At 37.5% G+C, this 12717-nt stretch overlaps 1 protein-coding gene across 7 annotated transcripts in view; it reads right to left on the bottom strand.

Annotated features, from left to right (window-relative positions):
- Positions 1–12717, bottom strand: part of FAM35A (family with sequence similarity 35, member A) — a 92831-nt gene that overhangs the window by 18450 nt on the left and 61664 nt on the right. For 6 of the 7 annotated variants that reach the window (XM_014543645.1, XM_014543644.1, XM_014543646.1 and 3 more), the window contains one exon: positions 11889–12095. The exons of the other annotated variant lie outside the window; for it this stretch is intronic. In XM_014543645.1, the coding sequence (XP_014399131.1) occupies positions 11889–12095 (207 nt within the window). The remainder of the gene's footprint in view (positions 1–11888; positions 12096–12717) is intronic. 7 annotated transcript variants of the gene reach the window in all.

The following is a 12717-nucleotide window of genomic DNA, read 5'->3' as shown; positions in this document are numbered from 1 at the left end:
TTGAAAAATATAGTGGTTTGATGGATTATCTCAAATCTAGATCTGAAAAGGACAATGTGCCAATTGGTAAAATGATAATACTTCCATCATCTTCTGAGGGTAGTCCCAGAAATATGCAGCAGCAATATCAGGATGCTATGGCAATTGTAACGAAGTATGTCAAGCCCGATTTATTTGTAACCATGACATGCAACCCCAAATGGGCAGATATTGCAAACAATTTACAACAGTAGAGAGGTGGGATATTGTCTAAATATCCATACTGTTTTCCATAGTGGTTGGCAAAAAGTTGCAAACAGACCTGACTTGGTAGCCAGAGTTTTTAATATTAAGCTGAATGCTCTTTTAAATGATATCTGTAAAGTCCATTTATTTGGCAAAGTAATAGCTAAAATACATGTCATTGAATTTCAGAAACGCGGACTGCCTCACGCTCACATATTATTGATATTAGATAGTGAGTCCAAATTACATTCCTCTAATTAATTCCCTTTCAATGTGCACAAATTTCGTGCACCGGGCTACTAGTATCCTTATATGAATTCCAAGAGTGTGTAGTGATCAACATATCTAATAAACTATAGCACATAGACTCTATATGACAGATTCCCACACATCTTTTGAATCACTAAGAAACTATTTAATGAAAGAATTTAATAATTTTAGAAGTGTCCTGGCTAGGTAGTTCAGTTGGTTAGGGTCTCGGCCCAATACACCAACCTTGTGGCTTTGATATCCGGCAGGGCACACACAAGAATAACCAATGAATGCAAAAATAAGGGGAACAACAAGTCTCTCTCTCTCTCTCTCTCTCTCTCTCTCTCTCTTGTCAATTAATAAAAAAATTTTAGAAGAATGTTAACAAACTCCTAACATTTTGTAAATTTATACACCTTTATACAATGAACGTTAAAAATTTAACGTTCATTACAAATGTGGACTCTGCTTTTGGGGATTAAAGCCACTGGTCCTCTGCTGGGGGCAGGATGTGGTGATGAGTGAGCATCTTCCTGTCTTTACACGGAGGGAGGCACAACAGGATCCTTCTCTGGCTTTTGTTATGCTTTGTTAAAAAGGGCAGCCTGTCTTAGAAAATCCTTTCAAGTTGATCTCCCTTTCTCCTTCTTTTCATTTAATAATGAAATAGGTTAGGAAAAACTTGCTTGTATTTCCATGTGCTCTCTCCATTTCTGTCTTAAAAACACATAAACAATATAAACTATAAATGCAGCCCTCATAGTTGAACATAAAGAGAATGAAAACAGCAAAAGGGCCTCCGAACACAACCTACCAGGGGCTGATGGTAATAGTGCCAAGTTTTTGCCTGGCTTTCCAGTATCGAGCACAGCTCCGAGGTTTGCAAGAATACTCCCAATTGCCGGCCTCATCCCCAAAACCGGTGAGGTTATCTATATACTTGGTACCATTAATCATCAGAGCTGTGAGCATCTATTTTGTTGATTTTTTATTTTATTTATTTTAATTTTTTTCCATTTTTAAATATGTTTTTTATTGTTGATAGTATTACAGATATCTCCCATTTTTCCCCCTTCTCTCCTCCTCCCAGCCCCTAACCACCCTACCAGCTCTTCAATACCTTATTGCCCGTGTCCCTAGGCTATGCCTATAAGTATATAACTTCTTTGGTTTATCTCTTCTCATATGCCAACCCCACATCAGTGTATGTGAGTCTGTTCCATGCCGCCTTGCTTTGGGTCAATTCATTTTGTTGGTCAATTCATTTTGTTCATTAGATTCCACAAATAAGTGAGATCATGTGATATTTGTCTTTCTCAGTTTGGCTTATTTCACTTAGTATAATATTTTCCAGGTCCATCCATACGTCCCAAAAGGTAAGAGATCCCTCTTTTTAATAGCTTCATAGTATTCCATGGCGTAAATGTACCATAGCTTTTTTATACATTTATCTACTGATGGGCATTTGGGCTTTTTCCAAATCTTAGCTATTGTAAATGTTGCTGCTATGAACATAGGGTTGCATATATTCTTTCTGATTGGTGTTTTGGGGTTTTTAGGATACATTCTCAGAAGTGGGATTGCTAGGTCAAACGGAAGTTCCATTTTTAATTTTTTGAGGAAACTCCATACTGTTTTCCATAGTGGCTGCACCAATCTGCATCCCCACCAGCAGTGAACTAGTGTTCCCTTTTCTCCACATCCTCACCAGCACTTGTTGTTTGTTGATTTTTTTTATGATAGCCATTCTAGCAGGTGTGAGGTAATATATCATTTGGTTTTATTTTGCATTTATCTGATGATTAGTGACTTTGAGCATTTTTCATGTGCCTCTTACTATTTGTCCTTTTTGGAGAGATGTCTATTCAGGTCTTCTGCCCACTTTTTAATTGGATTGTTTGTCTTCCTTTTGTTGAGTTGTATGAATACCTTATATATTTTGGACATTAACCCCTTATCAGATGTATCATTGGCATATATGTTCTCCCATTCAGTGAGTTCCGGTTTCAATTTTATGGTGGTTTCTTTTGCTGTGCAGAAGTTTATTTTATGTAGTCCCATTTGTTTATTTCCTCCTTAGTTTCCTTTGCCCTATATCAGTGGTCGGCAAACTCATTAGTCAACAGAGTTTAACTAATATCAACAGTACAACGATTGAAATTTCTTTTGAGAGCCAAATTTTTTAAACTTAAACTATATAGGTAGGTACATTATTAACTTAATTAGGGTACTCCTAAGGCTTAGGAAGAGCCACACTTAAGGGGCTAAAGAGCCGCATGTGGGTCGAGAGCCGCAGTTTGCCGACCACGGCCCTAGATGTATCTGCAAACATATTGCTACTATAGTAATATGTTTGTAGCTGTGGTACATTTACGCCATGGAATACTATGAAGCTATTAAATCTCATGTCTGAGATTTTACTGCCTATGTTTTTTTCTAAGATTTTTATGGTTTCATGCCTTACATTTAAGTCTCTTATCCATTCTTGTGTACAGTGTAAGTTGGTGGTCTAGTTTCATTTTTTTTCACATGTGTCTGTCCAGTTTTCCCAGCACCATTTGTTGAAGAGTCTGTCTTTATACCATTGTATGCTCTTGCCTCCTCTGTCAAATATTAGTTGACCATAATGGTGTGGGTCAATTTCTGGGGTCTCTGTTCTGATCCATTGGTCTATATGCCTGTTCTTGTGCCAATAACAGGCTGTTTTCATTATAATGGCTTTGTAGTATAGCTTGATATCGGATATTGTGATCCCTCCAACTTCGTTCTTCTTTCTCAAGATTGCTGCAGCTATTTCGGGGTCTTTTACGGTTCCATATAAATTTTTGGAGTATTTGTTCTAGCTTTATGAAGTATGCCATTGGTATTTTAATAGGGATTGCATTGAATCTGTAGATTGCTTTGGGTAGTACAGACATTTCAATGATGTTTATTCTTCCAATCCATGAACATGATATATGCTTCCATTTGTTTGTATCTTCCTCTATTTCTTTTTTCAATGTCCTATAGTTTTCCAAGTACAGGTCTTTCACCTCCTTGGTTAAGTTTATTCCTAAGTATCTTTCATTGTTGTTGCAATGGTAAATGGGATTGCTTTTTTTGTTTCTCTTTCTTAGAGTTCATTATTGGTGTATAAAAATGCCATCAATTTTTAGGTGTTGATTTTGTATCCTGCTACCTTGCCAAATTCATTTGTTAAGACTAGTAGTTTCCTGGTGGAATCTTTAGGATTTTCTATGTACAGTATCATGTCATCTGTGAATAATGACAGTTTTACTTCCTCCTTTACAATTTTTATGCCTTTTATTTCTTCTTCTTGTCTGATTACTGTGGCTAGGACTTCCAGTACTATGTGAATGAGAGTGGTAAAAGTGGTCATCCTTGTCTTGTTCCTGTTCTTAAGGGAAATGGTTTTAGTTTTTTGTCCATTGAGTTTTATGTTGGCTACAGGTTTGTCATAAATGGCCTTTATTATATTGCAGTATGATCCCTCTATTCCTACTTTATTGAGATTTTTATCAAAAAAGGGTGCTGGATTTTGTCAAATGCTTTTTCTGCATCTATTAGTATGATCATGTGGGTTTTATCTTTCACTTTGTTTATGTAATGTTTCACATTTATTGATTTGTGGATATTGTACCAGCCTTTCATCCCTGAAATAAATCCCACTTGGTTATGGTACTGTATGAGCTTTTTAATACATTGCTGGATCCGATTTGCTAATATTTTGTTGAGGATATTAGCATCTGTGTTCATTAGGGATATTGGCCTGTAGTTTTCTTTCTTAGTAGTGTATTTTTTTCTTTCTAAAACTTTGTTCTCTCGACCCCCCCCCCTTTTTTTTTACATTTTATTAATTTTTGTTTGCTTTTTGAGAGAGATCTTTGTAAGTGTCTTTATCTGGTTTTGGAATTGGGATAATGCTAGCTACGTAAAAAGAGCTTAAAAGTGTTCTGTCCTCTTGAATTTTTTGGAATAGTTTGAGGAGGTTAAGTGTTAGTTCTTCTTTGAATGTTTGGTAAAATTCACCTATAATCCATCCAGTCCAGGACTTTTGTTTGCTGGAAGTTTTTAAATAACTGCTTCAATTTCATTGGTTGTTATTGGCCTACTCATGTTTTCTGATTCTTCCTGATTGAGTTTTGGAAGATTGTATGTTTCTAAGAATTTGTCCATTTTGCCCAGTTTGTCCAATTTGTTGGCATATAGTCATTCATAGTATTTGCTTACAATCCTTTGTATTTCTGTGGTGTCCATTATTGTATTGCCTCTTGCATTTCTGATTTTATTTACAGACAGTCCTCGGATTACGTCGGACTCAACGCATGTCGTTTCGTGGTTACGTAGCCATCTCCCATTTATTTATAAAAAAAAAGTTCCGTCATTTCGACATATGTACATATGTGCTTTATGTTTTTTATTATTTATTTTCCACAAGTAAAGGTCAGGAATTGTTATCTTTCTTTTAAATTGTTTTTTTACTGTTTCACTTCATTACTGCTATGTATGTGCTCCATGTGAGTGACATAGGTGCTTATGTGGGTGGGTTCCGACTTATGGCGAAAATCGCATTACGTTGTGCCGTAGGAACAGATCTCCAATGTAACCTGAGGACCTACTGTATTTGGGTCCTCTCTCTTTGTTTCTTGAAAAGTCTGGCTAAGGGTTCATCTATCTTATTTATCTTTTCAAAGAACCAGTTATTGGATTTATTGATCTTTTGTACTGTTTTCTTAGTCTCAGTCATTTATATCTGCTCTGATCTTTATTATTCCTTCCTACTACTTCCTCTGGGCTTTTCTTGGTATTTTCTTTCTAATTCATTTATTTGTAGGGTTAGATAGTTTATTAGCAATTTTTCTTGTTTCTTGAGGTAGGCCTGTAATGCTATGAACTTCACTCCCAGTACTGCTTTAGCCATGTCCCATAGGCTATGGGTGGTTATGTGTTCATTTTCATTTGTTTCCAGGAAGATTTTAATTTCTTGCTTGATCTCATTGATAACCCATTCATTGTTTAATAGCATGCTATTTAGCCTCCATATATTTGAGTGTTTTTGTGGGTTGTTTTTTTTTTATTGTAGTTGATTTCTAACTTCATGCTATTGTGATCCGAGAAGATGCTTGGTATTATATCAATCTTCTTGAATTTGTATAAACTTGTTTTGTGACCTAACATGTAGTCTACCTTTGAGAATATTCCATGCATGATTGAAAACAATATATATTCTGCTGTTTTGGGGTGAAATGATCTGTGAATATCAGTTAAATCCATCTTATCTGGGGTGTCACTTAAGGCCTCTGTTTCTCTTAATTTTTTGTCTGGAAGATCTATACAGTGATGTCAGTGAGGTGTTAAAGTCTCCTACTATGACTGCATTGCTATCAATCTCCCCCTTAAAGTCTGTCAAGAGTTTTTTTATGTACATTTGTGCTCCTATATTGGGTGCATATATGTTTATAAGGGTTATATTTTCTTGTTGAATCATTCCCTTTAGTATTATGAAGTAGCCTTCTTTGTCTCTTGTTATGGCCTTTGTTTTGAAGTCTATTTTGCCTGACATGAGTATTGCTACCCCAGCTTTTTTTCCTTTTCTATTTGCATGGAATATATTTTCCTATCCCTTCACTCTCAGTCTGTGTGTATCTTTTGTTCTAAGGTGGGTCTCTTGTTGATAGTATATGTATGGGTCATGTTTTGTTATCCATTCAGTCACCCTAATGTCTTTTGACTAGAGCATTTAATCCATTTACATTTACAGTTATTATTGGTTGCCATTTTTATTTTCTTTGTACCTATAATTCTCTCTCTCTCTCTCCTTTTCTTCTTCTTCTTAAAGCAGTCTCTTTAACATTTCTTGCATTGTTGGTTTGGTGGTAATGTTCTTCTTTAACCTTTTTTTTTTTTTTTGTCTGGAAAGCTTTTTTATTTCACTTTCAATTTTAAATGATAGCATCACTGGATACAGTAGTCTTGCATTTAGGCCCTTGCTTTTCATTACTTTGAGTACTTCGTGCCACTCCCTTCTGGCCTAAAGTGTTTCTATTGAGAAGTCAGTTGACATTTTAATGGGAACTCCTTTGTAGATAATTTTCTGTCTCTTGCTGCCTTTAACTTTCTTTCTTTGTCTTTAACACTTGCCACTTTAATTATGATGTGTCTAGGTATAGGTTTCTTTGGGTTCCTCTTGATTGGGACTCTCTGTATCTCCTGAACTTGTATAACATTTTCCTTCACCAGGTTGGGGAAGTTTTCTGTCATTATTTCTTTAAACAGGTTCTCTGTTCCTTGCTCACCATCTTCCCCTTCTGGTATTCCTATAATGTGGATGATTTTACGTTTCATGTTTTCCCAGAGCTCCTTAAGCAATCGTTTTGCTTTTCAATTCCTTTTTTCCATTTGTTTCTCTAATTGGGTATTTATTTCTACCTTGTCTTTCAAAACACTGATTCGATCCTCTGCTTCATCCAATCTACTTTTAATACCTTCCAATGTGTTCTTGATGTCAGATATATCATTCTTCATTTCTATCTACTTTCCTTTTCATGCTGTTGTAATTTGCACTTTCCTTATGCATCTTTATAACCATTGCTTTGAACTCTATGTCCAATGGGTTGCTTGCCTCCATTTCATTTAGTTCTTTTTCTGGAGATTCCTCCTTTTCTCTCATTTGGGGATTGCTTCTTTCTCTCTCCATTTTAGCTGTCTCTTTGTATTTTCTTCTATGTATTAAATAGTACTGTTGTACCCCCTAGTGTTTTGTGGGCAGGCATAATGTAGAAAGTGTCTTGAGGGGTCCAGTGGTGCACTCTCTTTGTTCACTTGAGCTGGATGCTCTAGTAGTGCCCCTTGTGTGTGTTATTTGGGTGCTCCTGTTGTAAGTGGGCCTTGGTTATTGATGCCCTGTTTGTGGGAAGAATTTCCCCTCCGACTTGCTGCCAGTGAGGTTGGGGTTTGCTGGATTTTGCTCTGTTGTTGAATCTGGTCCCTTGGTGTATCTATCCTGGGTCTCCTGGAAGCTTCCCTAGTGCAGGTGAATGTGAGTCACTGTCCCTGGGCAACCTGATTGAGGTCTGAGAGACTGAAGCCCTTAGTGGTCCAGTGGCCAGAGGCTGGATCTGGCTTTAGCCTCACACCTTGCTTGTCTCTATTCTGAGTTGTACTCCCTTCCCCATGGATCTGGTCCCGCAGGTGTCAGCTGCAGGTGCTCAGGGTCGGCAGGGGCATGTGCACAGTCCTTGTGGCATGTGACTCCCTGAAGTCCCAGAGCCCACTGGCGTGCAACTCACAGTGTGGTCCCAGAGCCATGGCAGGGTCACTTGCAAGGTACTGCTGGTGTGAGACTCACCTCGGGGTCCCATCTCCTGTGGAAAGGGTCACCTGCAAGGCCCCTCTGGCATGAGACTCCCTGTGAGGTCCCAAAGCCCATGGCAGGGGTCACTTGCATGGTCTCTCTGGTGTGAGATTCTGATTTTCTATTTTAAATCTAAGTCTTCAATCCCAGCAGGTAACTGTTTTATGTAAGCAGTAAAAAAGAGAGTTGACTTCTTCATGACACCAAATTAAATGTAGTTCCTCTACTGCCTATGGCAGTGATGGCGAACCTATGACACGCGTGTCAGAGGTGACACGCAAACTCATTTTTTTGGTTGATTTTTCTTTGTTAAATGGCATTTCAATATATAAAATAAATATCAAAAATATAAGTCTTTGTTTTACTATGGTTGCAAATATCAAAATATCAAAAAAATTTCTATATGTGACACAGCACCAGAGTTAAGTTAGGGTTTTTCAAAATGCTGACACGCCGAGCTCAAAAGGTTCGCCATCATTGGCCTATGGCATCCTTTCTTGCAGTGATCAGCTCCATAAGCTTATGGGGATTGGGGGGATGGGAAGGGAGAAGAGGGTCACACAAACATGAAACTGCTTTAGGAACTTATGTGACACTACAACATTACCCAAGATTTCACTAGTTAGTATAAATCTAGAGTCTTTTGTGGCCCAAGCAACTTACTTCCTATTTTGAAAGTTGTATAAAAGTTAAACAGTATAAAATTTGTACATTTTCTATCACTTGTATTTATCTTCCAAAAATATTAATTTTAAATTAACTATTAGTATTATTAAATGTTTCAATGCAGAACAGAGAATATAGGGTTCTCCGAGAATAAATCTCTATATTCCATACATGTTGGGTTTTTTGAGAGGTGTTGTTATTTTTGTTTTCCACTTGTATGCTCCTTAGCTTAGTTTTGCAATATAATAATACTAATGTCCATAATCATATATTGTAAAACATATATCCATACCTACGTGAATTAACACAACTTGTAAAATTCTAATCTGGCATTCAGTCAATATAGAGTAAGAAACTAGATTCATGCTCCCACTTTGTGGTACAATAAAAAAACAAATATTTGGTCTCTGTCCCTAGTCCTGGCACACAAGTCCAAAATCCTTGGAATCTCCAGAGTGATAACAGTATCTTTTGTATGCTAATGAAATGACTGGTATCTGGGGCCCATAGGTGGCTTCAGGATGGGGACTGGTCACCAGAAAGGCCCAGGCATAATTAGAGGGTTGGAACTTTCAGCTCTACCCCACAACCTTTGAAAGTTTGAGCTAATCACCAATGGCCAATGATTAAATCAATCATGCTTACTGAATCCTTGATTAAAAACCTAAAATAACAGGGTCCAGGGAGCTTCTGAGTTGGTGAACACACGGAGGTGCTGGGAGAGTGATGCACTTGAAGAGGACATAGGAGCTCTATGTCCCTTCAATCACACCTTGCCTTATGCACATCTTCCATTTGATGGTTCCCAAGTTTTATCCTTTATAATAAACGAGTAAATGTAAAGAAATAGTGTTCCTGAGTTCTAGAAGTAGTTCTAGCAAATTACTGAATCTGAAAGGAGGGTGAATTGTGGAAACTCCAAACTTTGTAGCTGAGTCAGTATATGGGTAACATCTGGACTACATCTTGACTGAAGGAACCCATCTTAGAGGCCTGACTATGACTCCTTATTTTTGGTAAAATTCCGTAGTTGAAATGAACCTAACCACATCCTTAAAGGAAAGAATGTAGGATGATAACATCCTTTCTTAACATCATGTTCTGTAAAATAGTTTTGTCAATTAAACGGTAACTAGAATGTCTGCATAAACATTATTTCACAGGCCCTTAGAATGGCCCACTGACTACGGAAAACATCTTTTGACCACCTGGGATCAACTGCTACCAATGATGATCGTGGGACAACTGACCTCATTCTCATTCCCAAGCCCTATGCCCACCCCACAACCCCTATATAAGCCATCTACAAGAAACCGTCTAGGACAGTGATGGCGAACCTATGACACACGTGTCAGAGGTGACACGCAAACTCATTTTTTTGGTTGATTTTTCTTTGTTAAATGGCATTTAAATATATAAAATAAATATCAAAGATATAAATCTTTGTTTTACTATGGTTGCAAATATCAAAAAATTTCTATATGTGACACGGCACCAGAGTTAAGTTAGGGTTTTTCAAAATGCTGACACACCGAGCTCAAAAGGTTCGCCATCACTGGTCTAGGAGCTCGACTTCTCTCTTCTGGTGAACTCTCTTGTACACGAGCTCTTTTCAATAAACTCTATCTGCTTGATCTTGTACTGAGTTCAGTGCTCATTTCTATGACATTGATATTCAAGAACATGGCATTCAAGGTCCAGTAACATAGCCAAGTCAGAATATGCCCAGGATATAACACAGAAGATTGGGTATCCTGGTACCTACTACTTGCAAGTGGCATCTGAAGAGAGTACAGTCTTGTAGAGATGAGCTCTTAAAACTGTGGAGTCTGACACTAATTCCAGGTAGGTAGTGTCATAATTGAATTGTAGGACATCCATTTGGTGTCCAGAGAGTTGGAGAACTGGTTGTTGGTATGGAAAAATAAAATCCATACATTTGGTGTCAGAAGTATTGTGTATAAAAATAGTTTGGACACTTGAAACAACTAAAAACCAAACAAAATGTATGAAACAACAATTCTCAAGACCTTGGATATCAAGCAGCAAAGGACGGTGATCCTTAAGAGATGAGAAGCAAAAGAAGTGTGCCCAGTGACTGCTCCAGTTTACAGACAAAAGAGTTTCCTGGCTATGGTACAGGTAAGGGGAACTCAGACAGAGCCTGATGGTTTCCTGGAGTTGAGAGGAGACCGAACTCTGAATCTGGATGGCTAATACAGCTAGAGTTCTTGGGACAGGGTACTAGACAGATGAGAGCTACAAAAAGAGAGAGTTCTAGAGTACTACAGAAGGTCCCCCCGGAAGGATTCAACTGAGTATTTACCAGTACATGTGACCAGAGGCCAAGGAAAGAACCATCAGAGAGGATGTTAGGAGCAATCCCTGAATCTTGGACAAAGCTGGGGAAAATGCATTTTCCCATCAGTTAGAGTGGAAAATCTCATCATCCATAGGGCACTGGATAGAGAACTCAGAAGCTGTACTTAGAGGGAACTAATGGCACTTACACACCTACACTGGAAAAAAGAAAAAGTCTCATATCAATGACCTCAATTTACACTTAATAAATGAGAAAGAATGAAATCTATGAAAGCAAAAGAAAGGAAATAGTAAAGATCAGATCAGAAATCAATGAAATAGAAAACAGAAAAACAGGAAAAAATCAATTTGAGAAGATCAATAAAATTGATAAACCTCTAGCCAAATTGATGAGAAAAGAAAATCAAGAAGACACAAATTAGCAATATCAGATAATACCAATACAGATGGTATAACCACTTTCAAAATAGTATGGCAATTTTTTAAAAAGTTAAACATATACCATAAAATCTAGCTATTCAACTCCGAGGTATTTACTCATGAGAAAAGAAAGACTATGTCCATATAATGCCTTATACATGAACTGTTTTCAGCCAAGAACTGAAAACAACTCAAATGTCCATCAACAGATGAAAAAAATCATAATATATTCATGCAATAAAATACAAAGGAATAAATTACTGATTTGCACAACAGCACAAATACATTTCAAAATAATTGGCTAAGTTAAAGATGCCAAATAAAACAATGTACATACTGTATGATTCCATGTACAGTATATCAAATCATAGAAAATTCAAACTAATCTCTAGTGTTAATAAGCAGGTTGAATTAAATGATGAATTTGTCCCCTGCTTAGTAACTATACACAAAAAAAGTTTAAGTGATCTCTAACAATTACAAATTAACCTCAGAGACTGTAGGTAAAAAGCTAAGATGCCAATATCTGGTTCAGATATTTACAAAGATCTGTATTTCACTGTCATATTTAACTATATTTTTCCCAAGAAATGGTAGATTCTTTGCTTGAATTAAAACTAGCAATATCTTATGTATATAAAGATCTTACCTGAACACTTTTCCTCCAGGTGTGTTGCTAAATCTGACATCTTCACAAAAGAGGACATGCTTTTTTGAAATTTTGCTTTAAATGTAATAGCCCTTATATCATCATCAAACAGGCACTCACAGGATGACCAAGGTGTTGTATGCAATTCTAGGTTTTCTGAGATGTAATTGCGCTGAACGAAAAGATATTTAAATTCCCAAATATAATCTTAAACAAAGAAATAAAAACAAAAAGTTATCAAAAAGGAAATAATATTGGATCAAAATCAGATTAAACAGATTGACCTGATTTAATCAGTTAAATACAACTCTTATCACACTAAGGAATTTGGGTATAAGAGACAAAACATGAATGTTTTAAGGCAATAAGATAAGGATGCTAGAGATAATTTTAATAAAAATTTTTTCTAAAATTTCATGGTCTCCTAAACAGTCACAATCCTATATAATAAAGAGGTAATATGCAAATTAACCCTAACACCCTCACAAGATGGCTGCCTACAACCAGGCCGGCAGGGAGGTGAGGGACAACCAAACAACTGAACAAGCAGGCTGCATGGGGCGACCAGGCCAGCAGGGGGGTTAGTGAGGGACGACCAACGACTGAACAAGCAGGCTGCGTGGGGCGACCGGGCCGGAAGGGGGGTTAGTGAGGGACGACCAACGACTGAACAAGCAGGCTGCGTGGGGTGACCAGGCCGGAAGGGGGGTTAGTGAGGGACGACCAACGACTGAACAAGCAGGCTGCGTGGGGTGACCAGGCCGGAAGGGGGGTTAGTGAGGGACGACCAACGACTGAACAAGCAGGCTGCGTGGGGTGACCAGGCCGG

This window comes from Myotis brandtii, unplaced genomic scaffold (genome assembly GCF_000412655.1).
Source record: "Myotis brandtii unplaced genomic scaffold, ASM41265v1 scaffold33, whole genome shotgun sequence".
Lineage (NCBI taxonomy): Eukaryota > Metazoa > Chordata > Mammalia > Chiroptera > Vespertilionidae > Myotis > Myotis brandtii.
Note: the sequence above shows the minus strand (reverse complement) of the source record. Positions and strands in the feature narration are given on the sequence as shown.